Genomic DNA, 11,673 nt, shown 5'->3' on the forward strand with positions numbered 1-11,673 from the left:
TTTCTGGTTATTGAACGAGGGCAACTAACAATACCGCTCTAGCTTCCAACTAATCACTTCTGTAAATTGGGAATGGTGGGCTTCAGGTCTTGCTGGGTTAGGAATTAAAAACCACAGGAGCTCAATGAATTCAACTTTCGTTACTGCTCCATCTCTGGTAAACACTGGGTTCCTGGGTTTGCGGCTGGGGTGAAAAGATCCTTCCATTGTGCGTTTGCCTGACGTGGCTGCCTTGGAGACCTAGGACCCACAGACTTCAGGGATCAAGTTGCGCGTGGGCGGCCAAGGCCCTCGAACCGTCCTGAGCGCCTCTGCCGCACCCAGTCAGTTCCGAACTCTCCAGCTCTGGACACTAGGGTTACCCGAGTCTAGAGAGAGCATTTATCAGCAATGGATGAAGACCCCCCCCACGCCAGGAGCGGGTGGTCTCCAGGAAATCTGGGGAAAGGCCAAGGCCAGACAGACCTGAGGCCGCTTGGGGCGCTAAACAGACCTATGAGCCCTTTTGGCAAACACGCTCACGTTAAACATCCGCAAGATATTTGTGGGGACTCGATCTCTCACAGAGTGTGTGCAAATGAGCACCCGTTTATTTACTTCTCTTGCCTTGTTAACTCATCTGCAAAATTCAAAAGGGCAGCATGTCCCAGGGTGCTTGAAAACTGTAAAGACTTGTGTAAATGTGGGGCATAATTATGACTCATGGGTCCTATTCATTCCTGTAGGTACGACAGCAGGGTAGATGCTAGAACAGCGTACAGATGTGTGCACACACACATCCCACATATGTAAATGTGCATGACCTGAACTGAACCCTGCATACAAGACAAAGGCACAAAGACACAGCACATCCTTCTGGAGGCGTATGCGTGCACTACACAAACTTAACTGTCTGTGCCTCACACTGTACACACTGCTCAGCCCACCCGTTTCTCTCAAGGCGGACCAGTGCCACCCAGGAAAGCAGGGGCTCGGGCACTGCCCCGGAGCGCAGAAAAGACCGGATCCGGGTCTGCCGGTCAGTGCCTCGGCGCCGCTGGGCTCCTTTATCTCTCATCTGCCGGCGGTGGCAGCTCCAGTTTCAGTGGGGACTGAGACCTCTGAACCGGCTGGTGGGGGCAGGGAGCAGAGGAGGTGGTGGGGGCCGCTGTGGGTACTTGAGGCTGCAGGGGCTCACTCCCTAGGTCTGTCGCCCTCCACTGAAGGTGAAGGAGGGTACCTGTCCCATTTAGTTCAGAGAAGGGGGAGAAGGAGGGACCCTACCCTCACAAGCCACCAAGGATTCCTCACAGCCTGGGACACTATGCCGCTGCGGGTCCCCTATAGGCTGCAGCGCTGGCCAGTGGTCCCAGGGCACAACAAGGAGTGTGTGGGAAGCGCAGCATGGCTCCTGAAAAGCCCTCCATCACGTACCCACAGACCACTGGGCTCTTCTTCCGCTCTTCTTTGAAGGGATTCTGAGTTCTCATCATGCAGGTGTGTCTGCGGAGAAAACGGCCTCATGATTATCCTGGGAAGCTCAAGGCTAACGCCTGCAAGGTCAACTCCGAGGAGACTTGAGGTCCACAGCGACCTGTGTTTCTAAATCACAGAAAAGGATAGTATAAAGACCACAAACGCCCTCCCGCCCTCTCTGCAGACCCGTTTGGCCAACAGGAGGGCGTTGCACAGAAAATTTGAGGCACAGCGCTGGAGGAGTCTCCACCGCTACCAGAAGGCACAGAAGTGCAGCTAGGACAGAGACTACAGGTTCGGATCGTGCGGGCAAACTTAGCCCAGCGGTCGCCAACGCCAGAGTCGCTGCAAATTGTGGCGGCAAAGGTTAAGCATAGATTCCTGTTCTGGGGATCCGTCAGTCAGGGAACCACAGTCCCTCATCACTCCTGAAGGCTTTAAATAGGAAAATACAACGTGGTGTGAACGGGGGTCCTAGGAATTTAGTGGCAGAAGATTTTTAGGGGAAACATAGATCCACGTCTCATTTGAGCCTGCGACAGAGGACGGTCCCTGACTTTGTATTCTCTGTGCCGCGGGTCCAGGAGGCCCACCAGCTGGACCCACGGCCATACCGCATTTACAGAGGCGAGTGGGATGGTCCCCGCTGTCCCCTCCCTCGGGATTCCACCGGACTCTGACCCGGCCTTTATCTCTGCGGTCAGATGTCATAGGGGCTTCAGGAAGGAGGACAAAGGCCCGGTGTCATTGCGGGCGGGGTCTCGGCTTCCTGGCTCTCAGCTCACACAGCCTGGTTAGCGATTGCTGGGGGCGGGGGGGCTGTTAAAAATATGTGTTGAATTTCCTTTTTTTCTCCCCCCAAACAAGCAAAAAGCAAAAGGCATATATTCCCCTTTCCTCCCTGTCCATAGAGATTATAGTTTCCTGGGATCCTGCCTTTTTCTTTGCTTGCCTAGACAAGTAGTTTTCGTTTGCGCACAAGGGAAAATCCTGCGAAAGGTTTTATTTTATTCGGTTTGATAGTCATATTACTAAGGACAACACCGCAGGCTGAGATTCCAACTTGGAGAATCCAAGTCGGTCCCCCAGGTCGGCTGGAGCTTCGCCGGCCACTGCCCTGTGCTTTCCGCACCTCTGGGCGCAGTCAGGGCCTCCTGCCACCCCGCAGTCGAGAGCACCCTGTACTCACACAGGGCAAGTCATTCTCCCTCGAATTTTGTTTGGCGTTGGCCGGAGGGCCTCAGCCCGCGCCGCGGACAGGCCAATGAAGGAGAGGCGCTGGCGACCCGGGGCCGAGCCTTCCCAGCCGCTGCCCCGCACCGCCCTCGCTCCCCACCCGCTGGCGGTGCCTCTGCAGTTTGGCCCAACCCGTTTCCTGCGTTTGCCCCTCAGGTTTCCCGTTTCTCCACAAAGGCCTAGGGGAGCCTCACCCACAGGCTGACCCCCGCAACCTCCCGCCCAGTGGCTACTTTCTGCTTTTCCGAAAAAGAAAGAGAAAAAATTCGAACGGTACCGCGTCGCTGAGACAGGCGCCTGAGGTCTGGAGGAGCCAGCTCGAAAGCCGGTGAGCAGAGGCGGCGGTGGCTGTCCCGAGTGCCTGGGTCAGTGGCGCTTTGCGGGTTAGCCAGCCCTTTCTCAGAGAAAACTTTGCAAACTCCGGAAGACAGCCTTAGGAGAAGCCAGAGGGCTGTTGCAGGAGCCTGGGGCTGGATCCCCGAACCCACCGTCGGTACCTTCAGAGGTCGGCTGTTCCCTGCGACCGCAATAGAGTGCACCTCATTTCCACAGCTGAGGAGCTAGGGCAGGATGGATGCAATCGCCTCCCCTGGACTGAGATCCTGGGTAGGACAAGAGTGGCGTGGCCGTCGCGGCTGGGTTGGATTCTACAGAGTTACTGCTAAAGGCTTTTCTTCTTTCCTTTTTTTCTTTCAGAAGAGTAACCATTATTGAACATCTGCTATAAAATGGGCACTTTATCATTACAATATTTATTTTGATAATATAATCCTGACACACACACACACACATATGTAATTATTTCTAGTTCATAGAGGAGAAAATCAAAACTTGAATGGATACTTTGCCCAAGCCTACAGTTATTAAGAGGGGGATTCAGCTCCATACCAGTTCTTCCTGGCCCACCAGGCCCTCATCTTTGCCCCATCCTACACAGGCCACCTCCGAGGAGTGACATGGTCCCGAACAAGCTTGTCAGAGCTCATCAGTAAGCTAGATACTGTGCAGAGAACAGCCCACACATCTGCAGTTTCTGTGACACAACCTGCCGGTGAGTCAGACCCAGACTTGTGCTTCTTTCTTCTCCCAGCAGACACCCCCGGTCCCCACTAAGCTCCCTGGCACATCATGCAGCAGAGCCTGTGTCACTGTTAGACCTGGGCATCTAGGTTCAGCTGCTCTCAGGTCTCTCCTTAAGCCCACTGAGGTCAATTGTTCCACAGATAGTTGTATGACCTCAAGTTCCTCAAATGTAATGTAACTTTGGGGTTGTGGGACCCAGACATTCTATATATATATATATATATATGACAGCCTGGATCCCTGTCTCCAGAAAGCAGAAAGTTGCCAAGACTGCTTGGTTTTAAGAATTCTTAATTTCTGGTTGTCCTTAAGGTAGAGAACTTGAGGCATGAAGGAAACTCTTGCTGGCTTGGTGTCTCTGGTCCCTATCACATAGAAGAGAGGTCTGAGCTCCTGCTCCCCATCCTTTCCTATCAGTCCCACAGACTACTGCAAGGAGCAGGGGCTGCCACACAGTGTCAGGGCCCTAGGGTTACCACTGGGTTAGATCCACAAAGTGGAGCTACTATAAGGTTCTTGAGCCTAACCAAACTGATTCCCAGCCCTAAACCCCTGTCCCAGAGGCCAAGAGCCCAGCTCAGTGACTTCAAGCCTTCATGGAAGGAAGGGCACAATGAAAAGCAGATTGTCTCAGGCCAGACCCAGATTCCTGGCTCATCCTCTCCTGCCTGACAGAGGGTATAAAGTCTGTGTCTGCCCCCAGTTTCCTCCTACCACTAGAGGGTGCCTCTCTGCCCAACCTCTAGCCTTGGCTTCTGGGAGATTTGGGCAAAAAGGCTGGATACACCTCAGGTGGAAAGGTCCAGGGCTTCTGCTGGGACATGAGGCAGTGAACTCTTTACAGACCAAGGTGGAGGGATCTGGATGGGGGTAGGGGAAAGAGGCCTGTTTGTGGCGCAGGGCCAGTCCCTAGTCCCTATCCCACAGTCTTTTGGTGCATGTAATTAATTCACTGGCAAAAACTACACCCGGTCTCCCTTGAGAACAGGACATCTACTCCCCAACCCACTTACTATGGGCAGTTTTATGGGGGCAGAGATGACCATGAGAATTTGTGTGTAAATGTGAGGAGATGGCTCATCCCATCAATGGCGAGTATGAAGATGTTTACACCCTCATACTTTTCATTCAACACTATGTGTAGCAACTCATTACTAAGGATATCAGAAATTGGCAAGGTATTTGTATCAAACTCTATTTACCCTATATTTACAGCACACACTGGCAGACATTACATACTTACACCCATGTGGGCTGGCCATCTAGACCAGACCACATATGCTAAGGAATAATCACTATATATCAAGAACTCTCTTAAATAATTTTTCCCTTTCTTAGGGAATTCCTTAAATAAGCTTCTCTAATTCAAACTCAAAAGTACAAAGAGGGAGTGGAGAGAAAGGAAATGAGAGATGAAGAAAGTATTACATTGCCCCCAAACTTTTAGCACTAGGGAAAACGATCAAACTTTAGAGTATGGAGAAACATGTAAGGCTAGAATTAGACAGTTGTCTTCCTGTGGACATCCATGGGGAAGTGGGGTGTGACTTGGCTTCCTTCTCTCACCTCCTCCAATCCCTGTGTAAATACAGAACGTCCCCACTGATTCCTTTATTTCATCCTCCTTACTTGGGGAGTCTGCTGTTCTCTTCCCAGCCTTGGGTTCCTCTTGCCTTTCCATTTTCAAAGGTAGAAAGAGTCTCTGTTCTTTATCACTGGCTGAGGCAATCTTTCTTACCTCACTGATGGTGAGCTGCTACCTGCCCAGTAGGGCTCTGCCCTGAAGGCTTCCCTCCCCTGCTTTTTCTGTTCAGGAGAGAAGTTAGGGGAGTACTGACAGCCAGCCTCAGAACATGGAGCCTCTGCCAGATGAAGCAAAGGTTCTGTATGTGTTCTGTTATTATTCAGCAAGCTGGGAATATATAGCCAGACCATAAACGCACATATTACCAATAAAGTATAAATGCAACATACACTGTAGTCCCAGCAAGCACTCCCTAAGTGTCAGCCATATGATTACTACAATGCCCCAGTGAGCGGTGGGGAACCTGTGGCCTCAAGGCCTCACGTGGGTCCTCAGAACCCTGAGAGTGGCCCGTTGACAGAATCCAAACTTGGATTCAGTCAAAAGCCTGCCCTTAATGATCCGAAGGCCACATGTGGCCTCAAGGCTGCAGGTTCTCCACCCCTATGAGGTAAATGACAAACACACACACCCCTACCCCATCACCAACACACAACTGACACTGCACACATACATGCAGCAGGCAGACTACACAACTGCCCATGGGACACATCTTCACATCACAGAAAGCACAGATAGATGAGTGCACAGCAGCCCTCTTTCTTTTCTGCAACTCCCCTTAGCCAGACAGTGTAGCACTGGGACATTAGAAGCACCCGGACACCAGGCCTCACTGGCCTCTTGGGTTTCCGGCCTCAGCTGAGCCTCCCTCTCTGGCCTGCTCATACCGGTTCTTGGCCTGCTCCAGTCTCCTTTGAAGGTGATGCCCCTGAGAATCCCCATGGCTATGTCTTCCATCTGTCTATCTCTGTCCACAGTCTAGGGGTGGGGGATGACTGAGGGAGCAGGGGACATTCTAAGCAGAAACCATTCTAAGCAGAAATCCCCTTGCACTCAACTACACACAACAGGGACACCACCCTGAGGTTCCCACGGCCTGAATACAGGTCAGCTGAAGTGAGAGGCTGCAGCGTTCCCTGCTATGTACAACCGATCCAGGATCTGTGGGGATCTGCACCATTGCTGTCCAGGGTGGGAGATGGAGGAGGGCCGCGTGGGACAAGTGGCTGGGCATGAAGTCTAGCCCCAGCTGTGCAGCAGCCTGTGAGAGCAGGCAGATACCTGTCAACCATCAGAAGACTGAAGGCTGATCACCCCTAATCCGCCTGGGAGACCAAGACTGCAACTGTGTCAAATGCCTGTGTGCATGAGCAGAAGCATGGATTTTAATTCGTTAGTTGAAGATCTCAGTAGAGAAAAAGAAGGAAAAAGAATTAGATTTTGCCAGCCATGCAGTATATTCAACACCCCCCGCCAGCCTAAAACCTCCAAATTGCTTATCCATACCTTAAGGTAGGTGAATTCTGATTATTAAAAATAATAAAGTGATCAGTCACTTGTACATTTGTAAATAGGTTTGCAGCTTACTGACATTTGCACAACCAGGGTTTTATTTCCACTTGGAATAAACTCTAGTCTGTTATATTTGACTTGAAAAATTTAAAAGAACGAGGATAATAATGAAACATAGCTCACAGTACAATTGTGTAAGAGGTAAAATACAAAGTCGCATGGGTGCAAAAATAGAACAAATCCTACCTTGTGAATGTCCCGCCTTGCAAACGAACCCTGGCAGATAAGGTCTCTCAGCTGAAGTTAAAAGAGCCACACTAGAGCAGCAATGTCACAGAAAACAAACAATCCCTGGGAAAACAGAGTGGCAGCGACAGCCACAAACGCCTCCCACCCTTGTTCCCTTCAACTTTTGCCTTGCTCACTCTTGAAAAAGATGAAATCTTGCTGAACATCTCCCTCTTTTAGCTACCTGCTAAATTTAGGCGCAAAAGAAATAATATAAGTCCGTGTTAAAAGAAAGGACAAAAAATTTATTTGAAAATTGACAAGGCAAAAAAACAAAAACAACAAACAAACAACAAACAAACAAAACAAACAAACAAACAAACAAAAAAAACAACCAACCAACCAACAACAAAACCAAACCCCCAACAAAAGTGCTCTAGTTCTTTCTAGAAAATTTGGTCCCCCAAACGACAAACTACAGAACAACCAGATCTAGAGTTTTTGGTCAGCCAGCTCGGGCTAAAAGCCCGCTTTGGCCGGCTGCTGGGTTTCACATTTCTCCTTCCCAAGGTGGGAGAAGCAAGACTTTTGCAAAACAAAAACCAGGCAGGGACTAACCATTTCTGCAGAGTGTGCCCCGCCAGCAGTGATCTCCCGCCATCCCGGGCTTGCATCGGAAGATCCGGGGAAATTTGCTTTTAATTTTTTTTTTTCAAATTCGGAGAGAGAGAGAACTCCCCCAATTTGTAGACGAAACCACCTTTTATTCTCCTACATCTCTCAACACTGCATGTTTTAGGCCCGACAGGAATTCTACGGGAAATCTCCCAGAAGAGAAAATGAAGAACATTAAAACTTCTGATTTTCACGTTTAGCTTTAGTGAACACCAAGGCCACAATACTTCGCCGGTTTTCTCGGTGAATTATTTTTTCTTAAAAATATTTTTTGATTATCAAAAAAAGCCCCACCGATCTTTTAAGCAAAATGTTAGCTAGCCGCACAGCCTGGAGGTGTACGAAGCCGGAGATGGAGAGCTGAGGAAACCAAGCTTTCGTCCGCGCGGGGATGTGGTGTAAACCCGAGCGCAGGCCGCAGAGCCAGGCTGCCCTGGCTCCCCGCTTGGTCCCAACCCCCGCCCTATCCTGGGGATCCCGCGGCAAGAGGCTTCTGAACAGCTTCAAGAGGGTTCGCCGAGCAAAGAGACAAGTTCGTCGGTCCCTTTCTTGGATGGCGCGGGTTCCGTCGCCGGTCCAGCCTGGAGCTTCTAAGGATTGCGCGGCAGTCGGCGGGGAAAGCCGAGCGCGAGCCCACCGATCTTTGGGAGAAGGCCGAGGGGTCTGCACAGCTGATGTTCAGCTGCTTCTCGGCCCTCGGAGCTTTCTCTCCGCGGGGAATTTTGGCATAGGGTGTCCAGCCAAAATTGGGGATGGAAAGAGACGTTGGGGATCTGGGAAGAGACGAAGCCTGTAGAACGTGCGCGGAGAGGCCGCTTCGGGACCACGGAGCACAAGGGCATAGAGGTCAAGGAGGCGAGCACAAGAGGAGAAAGCAGAGGGGACAAAGAGGAGCAAGAGGAGCGGAGGAGAGTGAGGAAGCGCAGAGGAGCCATGGGCACTGGCTCAAAAGGCGGCCTCAGAGGGCGCGAGGTCCAGCAGGCGGCTGTGGCAGCAACCGAGGCCGGCGTCGCTCATTTCTGCATCTCGCATTCGTCCGCGCTGGCATGCGGTGGGCTCTCAGAGATCTAGGCGTGAATGCAGCGCGCCGGTCTTGCTGTCGTGGTCCCAGTAAGAGCAATGCATCATGGCGAGCTCGGGTTGCCGGGCGCAGGCGAACTGCAGGCCGGGCGCGCTGGTTGGCGCGGGCGCTGGGGGCGCGGCGGTGGCTGGACTGGCGGGACTGAGTTGGCCTGGGGGTGGTGCGGCAGCCCCGTGGTGCGGTGGGGCTGGCGGGGGTGCGGCGGCTGCGTGCAGATGGTGCGCGTGCGGATGAGGATGGGGGTGCGGTGGCGGGGGCGCAGACGGCGGGCCTCCCAGGCCGTTGTACGAGTTCACTACGCCGGGGGGCAGCGCCATGCTTTGCACGCGTGAGTACGGCCCGTACGAGGCGGCGGGGCCCGCCAGCCCCTTGACCACAGCAGCCGCGCCAGGGCTCCCTGGGCCCCGCGGCCGCAGCCGCGGCTGCCGCAGCCGCGGCGGCCGCAGCCATCTGGCAGGAGGCGTAAGGCATGGGCGAGGGCGGCTGCGGTAGCGGCCACGAGTTGTTGAGGAAGCCAGACTGCAGGTACTTGGGGGGTGCCAGGTAGCCGTAGCCGTCGGCCCCTGCGCCCGCCACTCCGCAGCCTCCCGCTGTGCCTCCGGCCCCGAAGAGCCCCTTGCCAGGCTGGAAGTGCGCGGCAGGCGGCCGGAAGGGTCGCTTCATGCGGCGGCGACGCCGGTAGTTGCCCTTCTCGAACATGTCCTCGCAGGCCGGGTCTAGCGTCCAGTAGTTACCCTTGCGCTCGCCGCCGCCCTCGCGCGGCACCTTGATGAAGCACTCGTTGAGGCTGAGGTTGTGGCGGATGCTATTTTGCCAGCCCTTCTTGTTCTTCTCGTAGAACGGGAACTTGGCGATAATGTACTGGTAGATGCCGGACAGAGTGAGCCTCTTCTCGGCGCTCTCGCGGATCGCCATGGCGATGAGCGCCACGTACGAGTACGGGGGCTTCTGCGCCGGGTCCGGCTTCTCCGGGACTGTCCCACCGCCGCCCCCGCCTCCCTTGCCCGGGCTTGGCGGCGGAGCCTCCGGCTCCTTGGTTGCGCGGCCGCTCTCTGGGACCAGCAGGGCCCCCGCGGCTTCCTCGGGCTCCGGGTAACTGGCCATCATGACAAAGCCGGCGTGCCGCTGCAGGGCCGCCCCTCTCTCTATAGGCGCTGGCGCGGTGAATAGTTGGGGCGCACCAGTCCGCTCGCGGCCAAGTCTCAAACTTCTGGAGACTGCCGAGGCCTCTCTCTGCTCTGCTCTCTTCTTTCCTTCTTCTTTCCCTTCCCCTAGGGAGCGGCCGGCGGGAGTGGAGCTCAGCCTCTGGCCATGGGGAGTCCGCCCAACAGAAAGGGGCTCCGGCTCCGCCGCCCCTCCCCGCCCAAGCCAGTCCCCGCCTCGGTGGGTTTTCTTTTTTGCGCTCTTCCCCTTCCCCCACCCCGCGGTTTCCCGAAGCGCGACCCGCGTCTCTGGCAGAGCTGCCTTCTCAAGTCCCCAGCGCTCCCGGAGCCTCGCTCTGTTCTGATTCGTATGGGCTCCGCCGAGTTCCGCTTGCGTCAGGCGCCTTCGCCCCTGTAGCTGGGCGGCCAGCCGCGCACAGGCGAGTTCATCTCCAAGTCACTTTTTGTGAACGCCCGGCACAGCCTGGACCGGCCTGCCCCCACTCGGCGAGCCTTGGGGACCCAGCCGACAGCCGGGCTCAAGCCTCACGAGCCGCTGAAATCTGCCTCTGCTCTCTACGCGGACTGGGCCAGGAGATGCCGAAGGCTCCAGTGGGGTTCGCCCCGGGTGAGGGCTCCAGCGAGGAGAGGCGCTCCAAGCCTCCTCGCAGCTTTCAGGTGAAAGAAAACGACTCCTTCGCTCTGCCCTTTGCTGCTGTCTGGGGGCTAAACTTCTAGCTTGGGGCTGGGGGAGGGGCGAAACGGCAAATGGGGCCGGACCGGGGTGGGGTGGGGAGAGCGGCTCTGTAGCTTTGGGAAAACTAGTCCAGAAACGCGTGTCACTGAACGAAGAAACCTCGGCCTGGCCTGTCCCTCGCGCTGTCAGCGTGACTGGGCCGTAGTGGAGCCGAGAAGAGGATCACTGGGAAGAGGGTTCCAGGGGCGCCTCCTAAATTTCTTCTGCCTTTCTCTACCTTGAGGGTGGCTCTAAGGAACCAGGACACACCTTGGAATCTGCATTGTAATTCTATGGGCTGGAGCGTGGGTTGGGTGTGTACTTTAACGACACCAAGTAGATACCCTTTCTGCTCTTGCGGGAACACGGGTGAGGATGTTACCCGGGGCTTTGAGGGACTGTATATGTGTGTGCACAGGTGCCACATCTGGAAATCATGAGGAGGATCTGTCTCTGAGACGGGTGAGACGCCAGCTGTCCAGGTGCACGAGTGCTGGTCAGAAACACAGGTATGCACATGTACAAGGTGTGATACTTGTATCTACAAGGTAAAACGTGTTTACACTTAATAGATATGTAATGGTATATGTGTATCAAGTATCAGAGTAAATATGGTTGGTGGATATAGCACCTAGTCTCTTGCTTTCTCTCCTACTCCCATTTTTTCTTTCTTTCACAGTTCTTCCCTGCCTCCTTCCTTCCTGGTGTATGTATTCTGTCACAGCCTGAGAAGAAAAACAGTAGACTGAGGGAGGCACTCATTCACATCTTGCTCATGTTGAGACATTTGTTCTAATCTTTTCTCCAGAGACTCAGGGGTGAGTTCTCCCTTCCCTTCAGCAGAAGTATGATTGGGACCAGGTTAGATTAGCACTACAGAGAATGTCTCAGGGAAAATCAGTGCTGGCAAAAAAAGTGAGGGGTGCCTTTTAATTTAGCC

The 11,673-nt window shown here is 54.0% G+C and overlaps 1 protein-coding gene across 1 annotated transcript; it reads right to left on the reverse strand.

Moving 5' to 3' along the window:
• Positions 1-8,833: 8,833 nt before the first annotated feature.
• Positions 8,834-9,962, reverse strand: FOXL2 (forkhead box L2). Its single transcript, XM_003803941.2, is given in 2 exon segments — positions 8,834-9,259; positions 9,261-9,962. Coding segments are annotated over 2 exon segments (1,128 nt in total).
• Between the last annotated feature and the right edge of the window lie 1,711 nt (positions 9,963-11,673).

This window comes from Otolemur garnettii, unplaced genomic scaffold (genome assembly GCF_000181295.1).
Source record: "Otolemur garnettii isolate 467f Iridium unplaced genomic scaffold, OtoGar3 scaffold00032, whole genome shotgun sequence".
Taxonomy (NCBI): domain Eukaryota; kingdom Metazoa; phylum Chordata; class Mammalia; order Primates; family Galagidae; genus Otolemur; species Otolemur garnettii.